This window comes from Daktulosphaira vitifoliae, unplaced genomic scaffold (genome assembly GCF_025091365.1).
Source record: "Daktulosphaira vitifoliae isolate Bord-2020 unplaced genomic scaffold, ASM2509136v1 Scaffold_1, whole genome shotgun sequence".
Taxonomy (NCBI): domain Eukaryota; kingdom Metazoa; phylum Arthropoda; class Insecta; order Hemiptera; family Phylloxeridae; genus Daktulosphaira; species Daktulosphaira vitifoliae.
In genome coordinates this window covers 54761439-54786445 of record NW_026099572.1, presented here as the reverse complement: position 1 = coordinate 54786445, position 25007 = coordinate 54761439, and the positions used below count along the sequence as shown (strand labels likewise).

Below are 25007 nucleotides of genomic sequence, written 5' to 3'. Positions count from 1 at the left end.
CTACCTAGCTCCTGCACTGAAACGCGCACACTAATTTCCGGCGACTCACAAATATCGTGTTTTTTATAAAAATATTTTAATTTATTCTCAATGACCTATCTTGTTCTAATTGTTTATTAATAAAAAATTCTTCAGTAAAGGATCTATTATAAGCTTATTATATAAACAAATGTTTCACTTACCTCTGACTATCCTGATATTCTCTTGAGATGAATGATGTTGTTGATGTAACAATTATCGATGTATACGTTTACGCATTAATGTACGCAATTATATTTATACGGTTTATATTATTACTAACTCGCGTGTAACTACTTTTCTAGTACAATTCTATATTAAATCTACCCAAGGTGAAGTCTAAGTTTATTATAACTCTGTCTTTTTGTAAAAACCTTTTGTATATTTATGTAGTATAGTTCTTAACCTTGTATATGGTGTTTTACCTTAATATATTTATTATTTAAATAATTTATAAAGCAAATAAATAACTTCTAAGCAACATAACTGTCCTGTGCAACAAACTATTTCCAAGTGGCCTACGTCTTTTCAGTCGTCCAAATGGTGATCTAGGGTAGATGCGAGCTCAATTTCAGTTCTTTGCACAATAGATTATACTAGTGTCCTACACTCCGATTGCCCGCACTGTGGCAGAGATCAGACTAGCTAGTCGATAAGTGGAGAGACACTTTGAAGAAATCTTATGGTTAACTAAAATTCTAATTATGATATTATTGTACTATTACCCTGTCCAGCCAGGTTGTGGCCCTTCAATAAGTAATAAATACAATTCAATCAAATTAATTACCTTAGAATATCTAATGTATACTACAAAATAATATTAATAATTTATGCGTTGTAAATTATATAAGTGTCCTACACTCCGATTGCCGGCACTGTGGCATAGATCAGACTAGCTGGTCGATAAGTGGAGAGACACTTTGAATAAATCTTATAATTAACTAAAATTCTAATTATGATATTATTGTACTATTACCCTGTCCAGCCAGGTTGTCGCCCTTCAATAAGTAATAAATACAATTCAATCAAATTAATTACCTTAGAATATGCTTATATATATATATGACTATAAATGTAAATAAAAAGAAATAAATAAACACCNGTATCTAATGTAAATTACAAAATAATATTAATAAGTTATGCGTTATAAACTATATAAGTGTCCTACACTCCGATTGCCCGCACTGTGGCAGAGATCAAACTAGCTCACAGTGTTCCAGAAAGTTGATTTAGGGGGACAAAATTATTTAAGTATAAAATTATTTTGTATACAACTTATTTTGATAATTACTTCANCAAAAGAGGGTAAAAATTATGTAGATTTCATATAGAATTGTAGCTAAGAATGAAAGATAAACTCACGCACATTCAATTTTTGTATCTTGGTTGAGTATTCCAGAGAGCCGTAGAGATGCATAGATAGAATGGCAAGGCGTCCCAGTATCCGCTAGAGGGATGTTCAGAAATCGTATATAACCACTGTAAGAGAACCAAGTGCAAAGGAACCACCCGAATTTGGGGGAAAATGGCCTTTTTATAGCCTGCAAAAACTGGTTTAGCGATCTCTGGTGAGATTCTTGAAATATTTTTGCTGTATTTGATTGGTTAATGTGATAGAATCTTTTACGTGGGCGTTTTATGGAATGCGTAAGAGGGAGGTTAAATCTAGTGTAAGGGTATTATTTTATTATTCATCTTATCCACGGGGAAACACTGATTTGGTGATATATTTTATTAAATATAAGTATTAATTATTACATGTATTAAAATGTGATACTACAAATGACCCTTAGTAGTTGAGTCTGGCTGCGGTTGTCCACGCAAACCGACTGTGCATTATTTCGACAGTGACTAGCTTAAATTATTGTGTTAGAATTAATAAAATTAGAATAAATTAAACATTCTCAGCCGAATAATTTGGTTTTTTATTAACATACAAAGTGATCAAAATAAAATAATATAAATACTGTGCATTTTAATTAAAACTCGTTACTATTGTTACAATGGCCAACAATAAATAAATAATAAATATTAATTTTATTAGCTCTAATTATTGGAATTATTAAAAATAAAAATATTATAATAAAATATTTTTTTTCTTAAAAATTCCTGCCTGTTCTATCCTGTTCAATATAAGATAGATCTTTTAGAGTAGTGACAACTCCCATCGTATATTTATACCTATTTATGTAGAGATAAATACACTTTTTGCTGTTCATATCTTCTTCAGAGTAATTAAGCCCATTTTTGTCAAAAAACATCCATTCATTTTCTTTAAAATATAAAAAAATACAAACGTCCAGGTAATATGCTGCAGCGAAAAATTCTATCAAATCACCCGGACTTATGTCTTTACCTGAAATAGGCATAAAAGCATAGTTCTTTAGAAATTTTCTTTATTTTAAATTATTTTTGTATAATTTAATAAATTGATCAAGAAACAGTGTAGTTTATAAAATTTGGAAAAAAGTAAATCAAATAATAAGTAAGCACTTAAGAAAAATTGTTTAATTCAAAGTTATTTATTATTTTATTAGTAATGGTATAAAGAAATTTGAATATAATGTCATAATTTTTTACATTATTAAAAAAAAACTGTAGCAAAGTGGGATCAAAGTACACTGTGGACGTGGCATAGATGGGACAAGTATAGATGATATCTGACGATGTTTAAAATCATTATCATAAGAAACGCATCAATATAATTTGTAAATAATGTTTAATCTTAAGAAATTGGTAGATTATACAAAAATTAAAGTGAATTCCTATTTCCTTCATTATTCCTGATTATTAGTTCTTTGATTTAGAAGTATAATACATGATTCAATATATTTAATATCAATTTATGAGATAGGTATTGTTACGACTGTCGTTGTAGAAAATCAGATAAAGAACGACACAGGGTTTGTTTTTATCACAAAGTGGCATGAAGCCGTATATTGTTTTCTTCAAAAAATAGTCACAAAAAACAAAATAAGAAATAAAATAAACTATATATTTAATATTTAATAATATTGTAAACGCAGCGAGTTGATAAGGCGTAATATGTAGACGATCCGTATCGTGCGATGTCACGGAGATTACTTATAGGACGTATTATTGCGGCGGGTATTCGACGCTAGGCATTTATTGGACTTTACACCNTCCCTTAAGGGGGGAAATCAGGCATTTATAAAATACAATGTGAAAGTTGTAATAAATGTTACGTAGGACAAACAAAAAGAAATATAGGGGTCAGGTTTAAAGAGCACTTAAGAAATATTAAAAATCAAGAAGTTGAGAAATCTCCAGTGGCTAAACATTTATTGACACATAATCACTCCATTAAAACCATAAAACTAATTAAAAACGAAAATAATTACAAAGAACTTAATATCAGAGAAGCAATAGAAATGTTTAAAAATAAAAACAATTTAATTAATTGGGATCTTGGCCCACTGAAAAATTCATTATTAAACTTGTGTAAACTGGCAAAATGTGATAATATTACTTAGTGATAACGTCACTAGGTGATAAGGTCACTAGGGGTATATAAGGGAGTTTTTTCTAGTCGGGGTGTCAGTATGTGTTTAGCGTTGATAATGGTAACATTGTTTCCGAAATACGTATCCGCGACTTTTCATTAATTTTTTTGNGATAATGGTAACATTGTTTCCGAAATACGTATCCGCGATTTTTCATTAATTTTTTTGTGGCTTTGAGTTTAATATTTTTTAGTTTTTTAAATTAATAATATTTTTAATATAGTTTTAATTTTACTTAATTAATTAGCCACAAGTGATCAATTTTTATTAAATAATAAAATAATTGTTAATATTATGGCAAACGTGTATAAAATTTGAAGAACATGATACAAAATTTTTTTAGAAAATAATTTGTTATTAATTATGAAAAAATGGTTGACAAGGAATATAAATTAGAGTCAAAAATATACTTTTATTATTTAATTTTTCGTGCTAATTTCAAATCATCAATTAGATTTTTTATATCATCACTAAGTTTTGATATTATTAGTAATTAGTTAAAAATTTTGGATATAACTATAAGGAATATAATTTTGAATATTTAAATTATATCATCTATTTAAACACTAAAGGTGACATAGAAATAATTTATGTATTTATAGTGATATTTATATAAATACAAAAGATTTAAAAAATTATGGGATTTATTTATAAATTTACTGTTAATAGTAATTATATTAGTTCCTGACCAGAATATAATATGTTTTATTTAATGATATCTAATTTAAAATTGTATGTTTAACTAAAACTAGTTAAAACTAAAACCTAGGACAGGGAGTCACGACATAGTGGTGACGTGGCATAGTTTGATTAAGTATAATGATATCTAACAGTGATTAAAATCACTATCAATAAAAACGCTTCGATGAAAATCTTTAGATAGTATTTAATTAAAAAAAATTGGTGGATTATTCCAAAAGCTATATGATCTGCTATTTCCTTATTAATATCCTGATTAAGATGATGTATGTCGAATGAAAGAGGGATATAAATATTATTTCTCATAAAAAAATTGTATTGATCGATACACTTTACAATAAGTTATAGCATTATAAATTTAAAAATGTAAAATATAAAATCGAGAATTTTCACACAATAATAGCATTTGGCAACTATTTTCATCGTGTTGACAAAACAAAATTCGAAATTTTTTTATATATAAAAGTGTCAGACTTTCGGAACACTTTCAAAATACTGATATGTTTATTTTTGAAAAAGTTAGAGTATTATTAAGTTAAAAATATAAAAAAGAATTATTTTACAAAAATCGTAATTTTTTATTAACTTTGATATCTATTTTCACCACGAAGACAAGTCCAGAGGTCAATTTTTTTTTTTCAAATTAAAGTATATTACATTACCTTTAATTTAATATATATATAGAAGTGTCAGACTATCCGCAACACTTTCAAAAGTTAAGTTGAAAAAGTTCCACTTTCTATATGCATTTTTTATATTTGAAGCCCCTGCCGTATATAGGAAAATGGTCTGATTTAAAAAAAAAAATGTCAAATAAAAGATGTATATGAATACTACTATTCATGAAAAAATTGTATTGATCCATACAATTTTTAAAAAATTATAGCATTTTAAAGTAAAAAATGTAAAAAATAATTTAGAGAAATTTTACACAAAAATAGCATTTGTTAGCCATTTTCACAACGAAGACAAGTCCAGGGGTCAAGTTTTTTTTTCATAATAAAGAACATTACATTACCTTTAATTTAAGATATATATAAAAGTGTCAGACTTTTCAAAAGTTAAGTTGAAAAAGTTAATTTTTTGGGAAAAAGTTGTCATTTAAATCCCCCCCTGTGGACAGGTAAAGGGTTAAATTAATAAAAAATATACCAAGTGATAGGTAAAGACATCAAGCATTTATAAATAAAAATTATATTGATTTGTTCATTTTTGAAAAAATAATGGCAGTTTTAAGAAAGAAAATTTGAAAAAAATTCGAAATTTAGCGATTTATAAATTTATAATTTTTTGAGGGATTTCTCCCATTTAGGGGGAACGAGTAAAGTAATTAGTCAAGTTAATTTAATTTAAGTTTAGTTATCATTTTAGTTCTACTTTGATTATTTATTGAAGGAGTTATAGTAATTATAATTACTAAATGAAATGAACAATGATTATTGTTCATTTCATATAAAGTTTTTTATTGTAATATATATTAATTTTTTATTGAGTCAAAAGTGCTAAAATAATTATCATTGATTTATTATATATATTTGATTTGATTTGATCCAAATTGGCTATTTAATTATTAAAATTTAAATCATTTTTGATTTTTTAAACTTAATTTTTGTTAATTATCTGAGATGTTTTTTTATCTTCGAAGCGATGCTTAAAAAGTTATTAATTTTACTATAATGTGTCTTTTTTTTTTTGTGTGTCTATCGCCATTTTTTTCAGCTCTCACTGGGCCGATTTCATTCAATGATACGCCAAAAGATCAAAAATCGTATCTAATTGAAGAAATTGCCCTTGAAAATTGAAAAATTTCTCTCATGCCCTGTAAATGGCGCAAATACCCCAAAAAATTATGGCTTTAAAAATTGGTAATTTTCAACATTTTTTTAAAAAATAATTATAATAACTTATTGAAAAATTAAAAAATCAACATAAATTTCATATTAAAACGTTAAGTTATTTCCTTTATTTTGATATAATATTTTTGAAAATCTGACCCTTTACCTACTCACAAGAGGGATTCAAAATAGCACCTTTTTCACAAAAATCAATTTTTTTAACACAAGTTTTCAAAATGTTCTAGAAATACTCCGAGATTCAAACTTATGTTAAAATAAAGCTTATGTTATGTACTTTAAGTTTAAAAAAAAAATTTATCCCGACGACTTATGTTCTATGTGTAAATGGTTATCGTAGTTAAAAGACATGCATTTTAGGTGTTAAAAATTAGGATTTAATATTTTATTGATTCAAATTTAAATTACTATAACTTTTTGAAAAATGTATGGATCAATATAAATTTTTGTTTCTAAATAAATATACCTTTCATCCAACATACTTTTTTTGTAAATCGGACAATTTCCCTTCATACAGAGGGCGTTGAAAACTTGAAACATACGTATAAACATAATTAACTCCAAAAAATTGGAGTTAATTTTGCTTTTGGAATAATCAACCAATTTCTTAAAAGACATTACCCTTCAAAATTGAAAAAATTTCCCTCGTTCCCCGTAAATGGGGGAAACCTCCAAAAAAATTACAAATTTAAAAATCGCTAATTTTCGAAATTTTTTCAATTTTTTTTACTAAAAACTGCCGTAACTTTTTCAAAAATGAACATATCAATATAATTCTTTTTTATATAGATGTTTGATGTCTTTACTTATCATTTGGTATATTTTTTTTGTAAATCTGACACTTAACCTGCCCACAGGGGGGGATTTAAAATGACAACTTTTTCACAAAAAATTTACTTTTTCAACATAACTTTTGAAAATGTTCCGGAAGGTCTGACACTTTTATATATATCTTAAATTAAAGCTAATGTAATATACTTTAATTTGAAAAAAAAAAATTTGACCTCTGGACTTTTCTTCACGGCGAAAAAGGCTACCGAATGCTATTTTCGTGTGAAAATTCTGGATTTTATTATTCATATTATATTTAACTTTATAATGCTATAACCCTTTGAAAAGTTTATGGATCCACACAATTTTTTTATGAGAAATAATATTTTTTAATAAACCCTTTTTCATTCGACATACTTTATCTTAATCGAGATATTAAGGAACCAGCAGATCAAGTAGCTTTTGGAATAAAACACCAATTTTTTTAAAATTAAACACTATCTAAAGATTTGCATCGAAGCGTTTATTTTTGATAGTGATTTTAATCACTGTCAGATATCATTANGTTTATTTTTGATAGTGATTTTAACACTGTCAGATATCATTATACTTGATCCAACTATACCACGTCACAACTGTGCCGCGACCCCCCTGTGCTGGGTTTTTTTATATTGTATATATTATCAAGCCAAAGTTGTTAATTATGTTTTATTATTTATTATTGTTTTTAAAATAAATATTATTTATGTCATAATTATTGCACTTGAAGTTTTTATTATTTATTAGTTTAAAAGTTACATACCTGCAAGAACACACTTACACACTAATCACTACATAGATCACCAGTTTTGCGCTGGCGACCACTGCCACTTGTAATGTCTTTGCTACTGCACAACACACTAACAGGTTTGTTATCACTGAAAGTGGTATACCAAGTAACTGACCGTAGGTAAAATAGTGTGGTAATCGAGTACGTGATCTAATATTTATCAACTTAGGTCCGTACATCAGATATGATGTATAATTCAGATTGTTGGTCAGTAGACAAGAAAATAGAGCAGGTTATTGAATGCGATATAAGAACGACGGAAATCGTATTAAGTAGATTTTTAGGATAAGGTTGGCCAGCTCCAAGTAATTGGGATTAAGGAGAAGATAAAGAAGAATAATTATGTAATATAAACTTAATGATAATATGTGTTTAAAGAATGGGGTATTTCCGAAACATTTTCAAAAGTTTAGTTGAACATTTTACTTCAATTTTTAAAAAACAAAATAAATTTTTATTTGTTATCACTTCCGCAAAAATAATAACATTACCTACAATAAAATTGCTATCAACTTTCGTTTAAATTTAGATTGTTCAAGAAATGGTTACAAATATATTTTCCTTTATCTGTTATAAAATATTTTTTATGTTTATTCTATATGTATTATAGATGTGTAAATTTAATATTTTTCATGGCATCTTACGTATTCAACTGGTTATAAAATAGAAAATGATTATAAATTTAGTGTAATTAACATAATATTGAGACTGAGGTAATAACTCCAACAGTTATATTACAAGTTTGGTTGGGTTTGAAATCGCAACCTGTATTTCATTCACCAACAAAAAATTTTCAGCGACAGTAATAAGAGATGACAGTATGTTATTTTATCTTTGACTATTCATTAGGACTGTATTTAGGAGTTCTTTAATTTAAAGAACATTTTTCTCGATTTTTAATGCATCGATAATTATTTTATTACATTATTAGAAAAAAGGTCCTCAAATCTATAATATACATTGTTTCATATTTTACAGTCACTCTTAAAATCCGCACTTTAAGGTACTTGAACCCCTTGCCAGCCCCTCTAGATGTGGTTTTGCATAATTAGTATAACTTAATAACTTCATTAGTCATACACCATTAAAAAAAATATTTTCAATTTTTTTTATAACATACCTTCTTCTTTGTCCAAGTAATAACTAAAATTTTCTCTACAAAGTGGACATTTGTTTTCATTTATATTTATTAATGATTCAGCACATTCATAACACAAAGAGTGGTGACATTTATTTAATATAACAGGTAAATCAAATTCTTCACAACAAATTGGACATTCATTATCTCCATCTAAAAATAATTATTATTTTTCATTTACGAAATACCATATAACAATAGTTACTTCAAAAAATGTGAATGACAAGATTATTTTTAAAAAGTGTAACTTTTTATAACTATTAAATATAAAATACTTTTAAAACTTACATTTATTATATGGTAAAACTAAAATAAATAAACAATTTATCATCAATTTTGTTATATTTCTAAGATAAATTTATTAATTAATTATAATTTTAATGTATTTAAACATTTTAAACTACAAATTAATATTATATTACGAATAATTTATTAACTAATTTCTCCTTAATTTGCAAGAAAAAAGTTCAATTACTTGTACTGTATTCTTTATAAATTTACTCAATTTCAAATAAAAAAAACGATTTTAAGCTATTTTAAAATTATTTAATAATATTAAATATCTTTTTGTATTAAAATATTATATGTCTTATTATTTATATTTATTGACGCATGCTCTACATAATATAATATCATTGTCTCTAGATGATAGCATTATAAATAATTAATCAAATAATGATCTCTTTTTTTTATATAAGCTTTTTAGTTGATAATTTTAGTAATCTTTTAAATTTATATTTTGTTCACCCACGATTACCCACAAAAGAAAAATAACATAGCCAAAATTTTTTCCCTTTAGGAGAATTGATAAAAATATATTTTTTATTTAACTATATTTTTCTATTTATTTATAGTGTTAATAGGAGAAAATAGAGAAGAAATTAATCAAAGGCTAGAAGTGTGGAGATCAGCTCTTGAAGAAAAGGGTTTAAGAATAAGTAAGAGTAAGACAAAGTATATAGAGTACGAGTTTGATAAAGGAAAAAACGAGGTAGGTTAAATAAGAAGATCAGTGACAATTGGCGAGGATGTGATTGGAGAGGTGGAAAGTTTCAAGTATTTAGGATCAGTTGGTGGTATTGACGAGGATGTAAGACACAGGATTAAGTGCGGGTGGTTAAAGTGGAGAGAAGCATCTGGTGTCTTATGCGATAAAATAATTCCAATAAGGCTGAAAGGTAAATTCTACAAGACTGTAGTGAGACTAGCTATAATGTATGGTTCAGAGTGTTGGGCGGTTGATAACAAAGTAGAGCAGAGAATGAGTGTAGCAGAGATGAGAATGCTTAGATAGATGAGTGGAGTGGCTAGAGACTATAGGATAAGAAATGAGCATATAAGAAGGAGTATAGGTGCAGCGTCAATCGCGGATAAGATGAGAGAAATAGACTTAGATGGTTTGGTCATGTTATGAGAAGAGAAGAATCACAAGCCGTAAGAACAGTTGTAGAAATATTGAAGGAAGAAGAGGTGGAGGAAGACCAAAAAAGAGATGTAGAGATGTTATTGAATGCGATATGAGTACAGCTGATGTGGGCGTAGAGGAAGTGGGAGATCGTGTCAAATAGAAGTTTAGGATAAGGGTGGCCGACCCCAAGTAGTTGGGATTAAGGCGAGGATGAAGAGGAAGATATTTTTCTATTTATTCTATTCTGAACTATTAACATAGACGATTTAAATTGGTATTTCTCAGTTTTGATTTTTCCGTTTAATTATAAAATAATTAATATCTTCTGAACTAAATGCTTAAAAAATGTATTGACCGATAATTTTCTTAGTTAATTTATTTTACATTAAATAATGTAAATGTGATGTTTTGTTTAGTGTCTTTTATAAGTGACTAAAGATGGTTATAAATATTACCCCATTTAAAAAAAAATTATGTACAATTGAAAACATGACACAAAGAGAATCTGAATAATGCATTTATTTTGCAGATAATTTAGTATATCAAGTACAAGAATAAAAAAATTACCCTTTAATAAAAACATACCTGAATTTTCAAATTTTATGTAATGATTTAAATAATCATTAAATGATTCTTCATTACGAAAAAGTTTTTTGATATCAACATTTGATTTTATGCTCTAATTTTATCATATATAAAACAATTTAATATATTAGTAATAATTGTTTTTAAATGATATAGTTTAACTTACTGTACAAATTTTTTTTTGAAGTTTCATATTAAATTTTCTATCCCCACATATTAGGTCAGATAATACTTTATATAAATCATTTACTCTGTACGTTTGAAATGAACTTGAAATAAATATCTTATGTTTTATAAATGTAAATCCCAAACTTTCACATTTTTTTTTTTCCATTCCTCATCAACTGAATTTAATTTAAATTGAAAATTTAAATNTTTCCATTCCTTATCAACTGAATTTAATTTAAATTGAAAATTTAAATAGGTTCCATAATAGTTTTTATTTGGTTTATCATCCATTCTAACACTTGTTAAATATGTTATTTTCTGTAAATGATAAAATTTTACGAATAATTAACGACTTAAGATCAAATAATTATAAAAACTCATTACATTTACGTCATAGTAAATGGGTTTGAACTCTCTTTTGTGAGACATTGTGATTAATTTATATAATTAACTAAAATTTATTATAAAAATATCTAAATTTACCTAAATTACTTACATTTCAGCTTCTATGCAAAGCTGAGCAGGTATTAATTTTACTATGATGCTTTTTTTATTTTATTAATTTTGTTTTTGTATCTAACGCTCAATCTCTACTTTTGCTGGACCGATTTTGATAAACAATACGTCAAAAGATCACAAATCGTATCTAGTCGAAAACAGTACCCTTAAAAATTGAAAAAAATTCACTTGTTCCCCGTAAATGGGGGAAATTCATATAAAAAATTACAAATTTAAAAATCGCTAATTTTTCACATTTTTCAATTTTTTTTACTTAAAACAGTCATAACTTTTGAAAAATAACCAAATCAATATGATTTTTCTTTTGAAGTATCGTTGAATGAAATCGGTTTGGTGAGAGCTGAGTAAATGTGGTAATAGACACAAAAAATAAAAAATAAAAAACACATCATAGTAAAATTAATACTTTTTCAGCTTCGCATTGAAACTAAAAACTGAAAAATACGCTTTTAAAGAATATCGAACGAAAAAGTTAAAAATATTTTTTAAAATAAGATTAAAACAATAATGAACGAAAAATATTAGTATTATTGTGAAGAAAACAGTCCGGCGCTCAATATACAAAAAATATAGCTCAAAGCACCCACACTTTTTTGTTTCATGTTATGATAGTAGTTACTATCAATATAATGGTTGTAATGGGTAACGGGAAATCAGAGTTCGATTCCGGGGAGAGAGCCTGAGAAACAGCTACCACATTCAAGGAAAGCAGCAGGCGCGAAAATTACCCACTCCCGGAACATGGACATAAAGACGAAAAATGGTGATACGGCAATCATCCTATGTAATCGGAATGAATATACTCTATATCTCTTAATGAAAAGAAAGTCTGTAATTATATATTTTTAATAATAATCAGAATATATATACAGGGTGATCAAAATTTGGTAAGACTCTTATTTTCTCATAAACTATTGAGATATTAAAATTTTTGTAAAAAAAAAAATTATTAAGTTTATAAAGCTCAATAATAATATGAAGTTAAATAACTTTTTTTTATACGTTCAGGGATAAAAATGTTTATTTATAATTTTTTTAAATGGGAACCACTATTTTTGATTTGATAATATGATAGAAAAAAAACACAGTGGGATGGCGGCCCAGTGTGGACGAGGCATAGTTGGGTCCAGTATAGATGATATCTGACAGTGATTAAAATCACTACCATAAAAAACGCTTTGATGCAAATCTATAGATAATGTTTAATTCTAAAAAAATGATGGATAATTACAAGCAACATAAACATCTATTTCCTTAATTATACCCAGATTAGTAATTCTTTTAATTTTATATTATATAATTTTTACATTGAGTTGTTTTCAAATTATTATTGATATTGATTTTTAATATGTTAAAAGTAATAATTTTTAACCTTCTTTATTTCGTCCTTTAAAGTGAATGTTTATAATAAAAATAAAAAAAATGAATTTATTACGGTAATTTTTAGCTCAACTGACAAGTTTGAAATTGATATTATTAAATAGAAAAAAATGAAATTGTTAAGATTAATATGCGATCAGGAAATTTTATAATTACTATTTGCAGTACATTTTTCAGAAATATTCGATTTTTTTGAATTTTTATCGTAATAGATAACTGAAATAGAAATAATAGTAATCATTTCCTAATAATTTTTGGTGTTTAAAAAGATTCTACAATGGAAATATTCAGAACTTAATTAATTTTAATGATTCACTTTAACTAAATGAACCAAACAAAACAAAGTTGTTAAAAAAATTTACTCAATTGAGCGTATTATAAAATTTGATTATAATTGTAAAAATCCATCGTTAAATTCAGGTGAAACTACAAATCATTTTTTTTTTTTAATTTATGATTTATATAGCAACATATTACAAAAATATTTGGAATACTATAGATTGGTAGTGGCACACACAAATAGATTTAAAGAATTACTAAATATACAAAGTAAAATTATTTACTTTTGTAGTTGAATACTTTTATCATATCAAATCTAATTCGACAACAAATACTTTAAGAATATAACTAATGATTACTTAAGAAAACTAATGATTTTAATTGTTTGTATGGAAAAAGCTGGTTTAGTTTTTTTTTTAATAAGGAAAATTTTTTAGATTTTTAAGAGTAATAACTTAAACTAAATACGAATTGTAATCATTTGACGTATTTTTGAAAGAAATCAGTCCAGTGAGAGCTGAGAAAAAGTGGCAACAGACAAAAAAAAAAAAAAAAACATCATGGTAAAATTAATACCTTCTCAGCTTCGCATCAAAGCTAAAAAAAAATTACAAACAATTTAGTTCTTATAATTTTTTTTATCCGAACAACACTACGTTTTATAATTGTTTAAAGATTTTAACTTCCAGAAAAAATATTGTAGTTTATTACGTTTCATATCAGTAGCAGTGCAGCCAGTATTTTTGTTAGATCCTCTAGTCTTACAAAACCATAGACACAGCTATTAATATTAACTGAAAACCCGATTTGAATCTATTATTGTTATCACTCATTTAGTGCGTAGTAAATTTGTATAGCCAATTTACCTGTTATAACTTGATCAATAAAATTTGGTTTATGAAACAGCAAATAAAAATAATGACTTATGTATTTAATACAGTAAAATGACAATAGAAATATGGCTTAAAATCTCTTAACTTTAACAAGCTGTAACGGACGAACGGTTAATCGAATAAAAAAAATTATAAGAATAAAATTGTGATTTTTTATCTGTCATATTGTAAAGTTAAAAATAAGGGTTTCCATTTAAGAAAATTATAAATAATGTTTTTTATCATTGAAGGGACGAAAAAAATAATGGTTTGTGCCGTGTTTTGTGGGCGGGGAAACGTTATACGTGAGGTATAAACAGCGGCAGCGATGGTAGGAATATATGGCAATATATGGTAAGGCGTATGACATGCGGCCGGTATTGGTCAGTCAAAATAAAAATTAGTTTATATGTATATAATTGATGTCACGCACGCGTGTACGGGTACGAAAACCAAAAATAAAATTATACAGGAAAATATTGTTATTGTTGAGTGGCGAGCGGGGTGGAGTTAAACTAGTTAATAAGAAGTATTAAATGAAGTAGAAGTTTAAAATAATGTTAATTGAAGCTTTTGTTAGTTACTTTAAGTTAAAAAAAAATGTTTGTGACAACCTATCTTCATTTTTCACACAGCTGTCGATTTTAAAATAGAAAATGTGATTTTTAAGAATTCAGTAGTTACCTTTTTTGAAGATGCTTGCTTAATAAAATAAAATACACATAAAATCATAATACTTTTTGAAAACATTTTAACCATTTCGAAATATTTTTAAAAGTACTGTCAAAAATTATATGGTATTTTATAATTTACTTTTCTTTTTTATAATTTTGTACAAAAGCATGTTTTTATTTTCTAACATTTTTTATAAGTAAATAGAAAATAAATTATATTTATACAAACATAACAAGAAAATATTTATATAATTTAATAATTTTTAATAATATTGTTATTTAAGGCGCAATTTAGAAACATTTAAAGGGAACTTAAGCCCTCAAATTATGCAACAGACTGATATTAGATGCACTACATATTTTGATTAAATTATGTCCATATTTTTCATATACATCTACATTATATCTTATATTTAATCCAATTAATGTGTTTAAATTAATTAATTTATATTGTCTAAAAACAAGATAATGAATCAAAACACTAGTCTATTCTATGCTACTTTTTTATACAATACAAAAAATATGAATAAATGCATTATTATGTGTGTTTATTCAACTATGACTCATGTAATATCATTAAAAATATAAGTTTAATTCATACCAAAAACAATTTTTTCTACGTCTTAAAATTTTCAAACGAAAAAAAATAACCTTACTTACTTTGACATCATTAAAATTATATACACTTAAGCTGTTTAAATGAAAACATAATGTTTAACTAGTTTACAAGTAAAAGAAATTATCGCCATAACTTTACAAACCCGCCTTTCAACTTCAATTTTATATCTAAGTTTTGACAACTTCCAAAATATTGATTCAAAAGTTTTTGAAGACCGTTTAATTTTTTAAACATTTTAAAGGGGTAAGTTAAAGATGGGATTATTTTCTTTTTTAAATACTATAAATTTATAAACAAGTTCAAAAATTGGAAATTGTAATTAAAATATTAAAATTTGGTATGATATAAATCTGAAATTTGCATTAGTACTTCTGCAATATCTATTACCAATATCTTTTTCCATTTTTTCTTCAATCAAAATGACAAAATAGAGGTTTTTCTTAAAATTACAGTTTTCATCATTTTTTCTTAGCTATAGAGTAACATGACAAAAGCAATCGAAAAATGTCTACATTTCCAATGCTTGCGCTTTTTGGCCAGTTACCCACGCAGGCGTTGTCGGCATGGGGATGGCCGCGCTTGACAGTGTATCATCCTCTAGTGTGATAGTGGGGGGTCGTGGGTCGGAGAAATTTCTATTTGCGACGGAGGGAAACGTCCTCCACCAGCTCCGCCACCATAACCACACTAACCGCTTCGATAGTCGGTCCCACCCTTGCCAAACTACCCCTAGATGCGCTTCGCAATCTTACCAATATGGAGGGTTTTGCTGATGCATCTGGGGTGGTGGTCGTTGTCAAGTCCGTTCCGTTGTCCAAACAATCCGGTACCAATACTCTCTCGGCTATTTCACCATTGAGAGTGGCTTGGTCACCACCACTCCCTGCAGTTGCAGTACCAACCCCGTGGCTCTCTTTCATTTAATATTCTCTTACATGGAATATGCGTCAGTATAAGTAAATATTTTGTTCCTGTGACTTAGTTTTTTTATATATATATCATCCTAAGTGGTGAACATTGTCTTAGATGATTTATTAATATTTTACACAGGATCAAGTTTTTATTTATTTTTTTATCACCTAATGTTCTCACGACAAATAGATATTATCAGTAGGGTAATTTGGAGAGAGCTGGACCTCCCCAACCCACCCACTCACCCTCCTACTGGTGGGTGTGGAGGAAGTGTACGGGGGGATTAAATCCAACTTAAACTAACCTAATGCATTAGGAGGGGGAACGACGAAACCTTACGTAAACTAACCTCATAGTTGGAGTGGGAGAGGATGAAACCCAACGTAAACCAGACGCTTAGGTAAGCATATTTCTAGCATCGAATGTACAAATAATTTCTAAGAATTTTATTATCGACTAGCAGATGCTTAGGTAAGCATATGTCTGACATCAAAGGTATAATTATAGTGTAACGCTCATAAGCGTCTGTAATATTATATGAGAACAATTGCGTCGCTGTCTGTGTATTATTAATATTAAATGTACAAATAATTTCTAAGAATTTTATTATCAGCTATCAGACTCTGAGGTAATCATGTTTCTAACATCAAATGTACCACCGTACAGTAACAAAGATTGTCGTATGTATTTTATACAATATTTTAAAGCTTACTCCACTGACCCATAAATATATTGCTATATTACATATATTGTTAAACGAACGCCACCGCTTTACTCCGTCCACCACCCGACCGGACTGGTAGAGAATCGGTGTAGCTAAATATGCTTCTAAAATTAGACGTTAAATAGAAATTATGATAAATATTTTTATGAGAACATTGCTATAATCCTTTACCAGATGCTTAGGTAAGCATATTTCCAACATCAAAGGTACCACCGTTCAGTAACAATGATTATCGTATGTATTTTATGAGAAAATATGTCACCACTGGTGGTGTTTCACGCCTACGCATTTTATTCTTTACTATACCATCAAATGTACAGCTATAATTTCTAAGAATTTTATCATCAACTATCAGACGCTTAGGTAATAATATTTCCATCACAAAGATATTATATTATAATGCTCATATGCGACTCATTTTGCGCCGACCTTACCACTTAAAAAGCGTCTCACTAATCTAATTATAAGCCTCCCGTTCTTATCAAAATAAGAAATCGAAAGGTGTGTGTTGGTTATCAGTGAAACAATTTGATAACAATTAATTTAATATAGAACCTCCATCAACATTTAAATTAGCGTATTTCTCTTGATATCACCCAAAATCAATTTATTTATGTGTACTCTGAAATATTATTTTCTCTCTCCCTCAATAGTTGTTATATATACGTTTTCATTCTAGTGTAAAAACCATAATTCCTTTGATATTTCACTTATGATAATTTACCTTGAAGTCAGTTACTAAAGAAAATAAAGGTAAGTGCGAATATTTATTTGCATGCCTTACTTCTAAAAAAATCACGTAATAAACAAGAATAGGAATAAATGAGGTAGGGATATTTATTATTTAATAAATAAATATAGTTCGACACCGAGATACGACTACATTCTTACTACCTTTACTCCCTTTTATCTTTTTTTGNTCATTCTTACTACCTTTACTCCCTTTTATCTTTTTTTGTTTATTATAAAACCCTCGCCTAAGTGGTTGGCGACCAGACTTTTCTTTTGCAAGGGGTCATGGGTATGGCGACTCCCTAATCTGTTGCTTGGCCCAAGTTGTCACCTCACATTTATATGATTTTTATTGATGTATGCTATTGTAATAACTATTATAGAGGGATTTAAATCTATCTATAATCGTGATTGTTATTTTAGATAATGAGATATTTTTTATAACACAATTTGTCATCAGATCCGCCAGGGAAGTATGATTATCATAACGAACAAAATTAATGACTTAAACACGGTATAACCGTAATCTTAGATTGTTTTTAGTAATATCACACAATAATACTAATACATATTAAGCGCGAAGCATGTTGGTTCAAATGGATGTAAGTAAAACCACAGAAAAAATGAATCTTCTGTGTGATAAAAGTATTTTTTTTTGTAATTGAAATTGTTTAAGGTTATATTATTATTTGCAAATTACGAACTAAGATTGATTGTCCATCAAAGCAAAAACAAAGTGTAAACCAATATTTTTCAAATAATTTAAATAATCAGGAAAATTTTATTCTTATAAATGTATTATTGTTTGCGCAATTTTCCTTATAATTCACGGCGAATGGTCAAACACTTAATCACTTGTACAAAAACTACTATTGATTTTAAGAATTATGACTTGCCAATTATTAAAAATTTATTTAAACCCCAAAAAACTATGTTAGTTCAAACTAATATTCCAGATATCATGTCTGAACTTGATGAATATCGTTCAAATAATAGGCTATGGTCTAAGATATTTGTTTAGGACAATTTAAAGACTCGAAGTGATGGAACACAACTTAGTCCTATAAAATTTTTTCTTCAGTTGAAATTTCAACCATTGCAATTCCTTTATTAGAATTCTCCCCACAACTGCATCGACAGAACGCAGTTTATAAACATATGGTCTTATTCATACAGCTAAAAACAGATAAACAAATGATCGAGCATCCAAACTATTGTACATTACCAGGTGTGTAAATATGAAACCGGAATTATTTGACATAAAATACATATTATACATCCTATTCAAAGTATTTTCCTTCGCTACCTATACATTTTCCCCATATTTCGGGCAATTTATGGATTCCACGCCAGAAGAATTGTTGCTCTTTTGACGCAAACCAATTGTCGAGGCATTTTTGCACATCTTCGTAGGAAGAGAAGCGCTGCTCAGCGAGTGCGTGTTCCAAAGATGCAAATAAATGGTAGTCTGTAGGAGCCAAGTCTGGCAAATAAGCGGTATGCGATAAAGTCTCCCAACCAAACGCCTCGATTAATTCGTTGACCACTTTAGCCATGTGTGCCTGAGCATTGTCGTGAAACAAAATCACCTGGTGTTGCCGTTGTTGAAGTTCCGGCCGTTTGTCTTCCAAAGCTTGAAACAAATTTGACAGTTCTTGTAGGTAAAGTTCAGTGTTGACAGTTTCACCAGGTTTAAGAAGCTCATAATAGATAACACCCTTCTGATTCCACCAAACACAGAGCATTGTTTTATTTCCAAAGCGATTTGGCCTCGCACTCGACTTTGATGGTTCTCCTGGAGCTACCTATGATTTTTGTTGCTTAGGAATCTCAAAATATATCCATTTNTGTTGCTTAGGAATCTCAAAATATATCCATTTTTCATCGCCAGTTACAATGCGATGGAGAAATGATTTTATTCTGTGCCTGGCGAGCAGCATTTCCCAAGTTGTTTGTCGGTTTTCCCGTTGCCTTTCCGTCAGTTGATGTGGAACCCATTTTCACACCTTTTGGATCTTTTCCATGGCTTTCAAATGATTGGATACAGCTTCCCGGGTCACATTCAATTGATCTGCAAGTTGTTTTTGAGTTTGTGTTGCATCATCATCTAACAACGCTTGCAACTCGTTGTCTTCAAACTTTTTCGGTGGTCGACCACGTTCTGCATCCCTCACATTGAAATTGCCACTTTTAAATTTCTTGAACCACTCAAAGAACTGTGACTTCCCCAGAGCATGATCACCGTAAGCTCCCACAATCATTTGATGCGATTCTGACGCAGTTTTCTTCAGATGGAAACAGAAGATCAACGCTGTTCGCCAATCATACTTTCCTGGCACAAACTTCGACATGTTTCACACGAGTCTCACTACACTACTAAATGAATCTATCGCTGGTACGAGTTGGAACTCGTGCGCATAAGTCACCCAAACAACATGACACAATACAAGTGAAAATGGGTTACGGTATCAATAGGTAGCGTCACCTATCGGCCAATTCCAGTTTCATATTTACACAAGTGGTAAACATTATTTAAAAAAAACGGCAGCACAGTAGGGTCGAGGCACAATGCGGATGAGGCATAGATGGTACAAGTATAGATGATATCTGACAGTGATTAAAATCACTATCATAAGAAACACTTCGATGCAAATCTGTAGATAGTGTTTCATTTAGAGAAATTGATGGATTATTCCATAAGCATCATCAACTCCTATTTCTTTAATTTTATCCTGATTAGTAATTCTTTGATTTTCATTGTAATTGCAGATAATCTGCAATTATACTTTATCTATCAGTTCTAATTTTTTTTAATATATATGAGCTGAGGTTGAGCGTATACAGACACAAAAAAAAAAAACACATCATAGTAAAATTAATACCTTCTCAGCTTCGCATCGAAGCTAAAATTAAAATAGTAATTGTGATCATCAACATAATACGGAACTCACTGATTTCAATTGTCATGNAAAATAGTAATTGTGATCATCAACATAATACGGAACTCACTGATTTCAATTGTCATGATGAAAATATAGGAGTAGAAGGAGGTTTAAGTATGTATGAGTCTATTTCAGCTGACGAGAATGAAATAGATGAACTATTTGATGATTTCATGGCATATACAAAGTAAAATTATAAAATAATTTATACTTTATAAAAATGAATTCTTAATACTCGTTGATACTAAGATATATAAGCGATAAGGTTTAAGGTATTTCTTTTTAAGGCTGTTTTGTACGAGGCAGCTAGAAGCCGTAAGACGGCTAGTTGTGTACCGCACTAGAATACCGTTGTACCTTAGGTCTGTTTAAATCGCTATTATTGAGGCGGGAATGCGTCATTTGTGAAATGACGACTAACTGTACATCCAAAAAGTAAACGAGAGTAAATAACAATTAAATAACAAATAACCGCATATATTAGAAGTTCTTCAGAGAGTATCTCAAATTTAAGGGGTAACGGGGGGCCCATAAATAATAATGGTCAGTGGAGCAGCATAATACAAAATAGTTAATCTCAATTAAAACAAAGAATAACTAGCATTAAGAATCGTATTAAGTTGAGTTGAAGAGGCAAATTTAATAGAAATAACTGATCTATGTCTCATAACTTTTTTTTTGCTAACTTAGAATTATGAAAGTAAAACTCAAATAAAGGTAATTTTACAAGAAATTCAAAAAATATAACTTCAATGTAGTTTTCTTAATAAATATCCCACAAAAATACTACATTCAGTAAAAAACATGTAAAAGTCTTAAAAATATGTTATAACGGATTTTGTTGATTTTTACTTATTTATTTTCATTTTATTCTTTGGAAAACGCATATTTGTTTAAAAAAAAGGTTCTAAAAGTTTAATTTTATATGCTAAATACGATAATTATATTAGATTTATTATTTTATGGACAGTTAATTAATGATTAATTACAGACCTAACAATATTTATTGTATTATTAAATTTTGTCGTATTACTGTATCAATTTTGGTTTAATGAATTGCTTTAAGATAGTTCCAATTGTATTATCGTTAAGATAAGCATATTTGTGTTATTTTCATTCGATTGACATAAATTTTGCAGTATATTTGCAGCAGACAATTTGTGGACACGTTTAATAATATTTTACCTATTTATTGTTACATATTAAATGATAAGTTTGAGTTACAAAGGTATACATTTTTTACTTTTAAAGATGTCTTTTAAAGTATTACTATTACGAACTAATATTAATCTTATTGTTAATTATTCCCACGAAATAAATGGTAGTAAATTACCATCTACTTTACAAGTGTTGAAAACATTATTTTTTAATTTAAGAGTAGTAAAATTAAGTGTTCGACAAAATGTGTTACTGATTTTACGCAAAGTAATGATTTTTTGGGATAAGGCGCGGATTCCAACTATGTTGGAAAGANTTTTTTGGGATAAGGCGCGGATTCCAACTATGTTGGAAAGAAATTTTGTTGAAAAAATAGAACGTTTGTATCAAGAGTGGCCACTTCTACAAAAACACGCTGGTAGAATTACAGTTAGCTACAAAGAAAAAGAAGATGCTTTTACATTAAAGTTTGATAATGCACATATTGATGTTTTAAGCCTTATAAAAATAGATGAAAATAGACTATTTTTGATAAGCCAAATGGCGACCAAGATTCTTGCATAGGATTTCTAATAAAATTAACAATAATAATGATAACGAAGAAATAGAAACTGACAACATAAAGGTCTTACAGGGTATGTTGAATTAAAATTTAAATTATCTAAAAATTTACATTAAAAATAATATAACTTATGATAAAAATTATTTTTAGATTTGGCAATTTCAATGGTATCCACTACATTAAGTGAGAACACTGATACTGATGATACTGATAACAGTTATGAATTGCCACTACTAAAAAAGCTGAAAGATAACGACAAATAATTATTTCTAAACTAGTTTGTGTTATGGACAGTCGTAAAATAAGCGATAGAGCTGCTGTACACATACTTGTTATAACTCTTCAACTAGATACGATTTGTGATCTTTTGACGCGTTGTTGACAAAAATCAATCCAGTGAGAGCTGAAAAAAGTAGTGGCAGAAACAAAAAAAAAGAAATAAACCATGGTAAAAATATTCCTTCTTAACTTCGTATCGAAGCTAAACGAATTACTACTTAAAAATAATATTTTTTTTTCAAAATTATTATTTTGGAATATTGTAATGGTCAAAAATAAATAAATCAAAATCAATAAATATTATATTTTTTTCAATCACTTTTTTATAATTATTATTAAACATCCAAGCTAAAATAAAGATATTATAATAGAACATTTATCTTCTTTAAATATATTTAAAACGTTATAATCTCTTCAAACTTAGATAGTCTTCTGTGTCAACGACAACTCCAATAGTTTTCTCATGCTCATTATAGAAGAGATAAATACACTTTTTGCCGTCCATATGTTTTTTAGAATAATTAGGCCCGTTTTTGTCAAAATACACCCATTCACCTTTTCTTATGCACAAAAAAATACACACATCCAGGTAATGTGCTACAGCAACATATTCTATCAAACTACATTTACTAATTACATTACCTAAAATATATGCAAGTTCTTAATTCTTTTGTAATTTTCTTTACCCTTGTTTGTATAATAAAATATTCAAGCAACAATATAGTTTCTTAGATTTCATAAATTAAGATAAGGTAAATTATATAATATATTAAAGTTTTATATATATCACATACATTTTAGAAAATTTATTTTACGGCATATTAACTTAAATTAAACTATTAATTAAATTAAAATTAAATTCTACCTATGGTCCGGTAGTCATATTTGATAGATGACATATCGCACAGTTTAGGTGGTGGTGTTCTTGCTACTATAGCTAGTCGTTATGCAAGTAGCAAACCACGTTGATGCTGCAAAACCCATTTGTAAGTATAATTTACACGGAAGTCAATATAATAAATTATACGTAACTAAGAGTGTATATATTACAGTTCTTGATCTTAATTTTATCTGAATCAATTTAGATTGAGTTTATAGATATATGTACAATATTTTACTATTTCATATGAATTCAATTTGTATGACATTAAAGTGAAATTACTTTAGTTGTGAAAGAAAGGGCTTGTATACCCTGATACGTGTTCAGTGATTTGCTAAAAAAATGTATGATTCTATTGGGTAAATCAGCGTGAAATCGTCAAAAAAGTTCTTTAAGAACCAACGGACTGAATTACCATTGCTACAAAATCTATTAATAAAAAACTCTATGCCATGTAGTACCAGGATCACGGAAAGAGATAATAACTACAGCAGTAATACTACAGGATTAATAATGTAACTTGTATTGCGTTACCAACAAAAAATTTTCAGCAACAGTAATGAGAGATGATAGTATGTTTTATTATCTTTGATTATTAATTAGGACTGCATTTAGGAATTCTTTAATTCAGAGAAAAATTTTCTGGATTTTTAATGCATCGATAATTATTTTATTACATCATTAGAAAAAAGGTCCTCAAATCTATAATATACATTGCTTCACATTTTACTTTCACACTTAAAATTTGCCGTTTAAGGTATCTGCATCCTGAGGCGGGCGGCGATCCGGACCGTATCGGCTTACCGAACGGTCTCCGGANGCGGGCGGCGATCCGGACCGTGTCGGCTTACCGAACGGTCTCCGGAGTGGCGGCGGGAATACTGTCGTCACTGCCGCCCGCCGACCTGCTAGCCACGGAACGGGCCGCCGGACATGAGCTCCGCCGAGAGCGCGACCGACCCCTCGAACCCGAGGACCGGTTGGCGCTCCGGCGGACCACCATGCTCCGGTGGCGGGCTCGCCTCTCGGAGGAAACGACGAGAGGCGAGTGGACCAGGTCCCTCATAGGACCCGACCGCCTGGAGAGGTGGGTGGCCCGGACACACGGTGAGATGTCTTACCGTCTCACGCAAGTGTTGTCCGGCCACGGCTGCTTCAACGAATACCTTCACGGTATTCGGAGGGCAGCCGCGCCGACGTGCGACCACTGCCAGGATCGCCCGGGAGAGGCAGACAACTCTCTGCACACCCTCTTCCGGTGCGAGGCGTGGGCCCAGGAACGGGACTCGCTGGAGTCCCGTCTGGGGTCCACGATCCGCGTCGGGTCCTTGGTGGACCTCATGTTGGGAAGCCGGGAGGCGTGGAGGCTCGTCCAGGCGTTCGCGGAATCCGTCCTGAAAAGGAAGGAGGAAGCCGAACGCCTGAGGCAGCGGCAGCCGCGCCGCCCGGTACAGGAGGACCTAAGGCGCTGGTTTAGGCCGG

General features: G+C 29.2%; 1 protein-coding gene across 1 annotated transcript; it reads right to left on the bottom strand.

The window, feature by feature from the left end:
- Window positions 1–1978: 1978 nt before the first annotated feature.
- LOC126894927 (uncharacterized) lies at window positions 1979–14825 on the bottom strand. The gene is made up of 7 exons (XM_050666306.1): window positions 14728–14825; window positions 11248–11311; window positions 10992–11199; window positions 10826–10919; window positions 9121–9138; window positions 8815–8985; window positions 1979–2374 (listed from the first exon to the last, which is right to left on the bottom strand). The coding sequence occupies exons 3-7, from the start codon at window positions 11157–11159 to the stop codon at window positions 2118–2120; spliced, it is 708 nt and encodes a 235-aa protein (XP_050522263.1). The 5' UTR covers window positions 11160–11199; window positions 11248–11311; window positions 14728–14825; the 3' UTR covers window positions 1979–2117.
- Between the last annotated feature and the right edge of the window lie 10182 nt (window positions 14826–25007).

What these genes read in the sequence shown, in the direction of transcription:
- LOC126894927 (XM_050666306.1), bottom strand. Translation starts at nt 11,159, where the DNA reads ATGGAAAAAAAAAAATGTGAAAGTTTGGGATTTACATTTATAAAACAT. An exon ending in TTCAAAAAAAAATTTGTACA is followed by an intron (nt 10,920 to 10,991) that starts GTAAGTTAAACT and finishes TGATAAAATTAG; the next exon opens with AGCATAAAATCAAATGTTGA. An exon ending in TTACTTGGACAAAGAAGAAG is followed by an intron (nt 2,375 to 8,814) that starts GTATGTTATAAA and finishes TGCCTATTTCAG; the next exon opens with GTAAAGACATAAGTCCGGGT.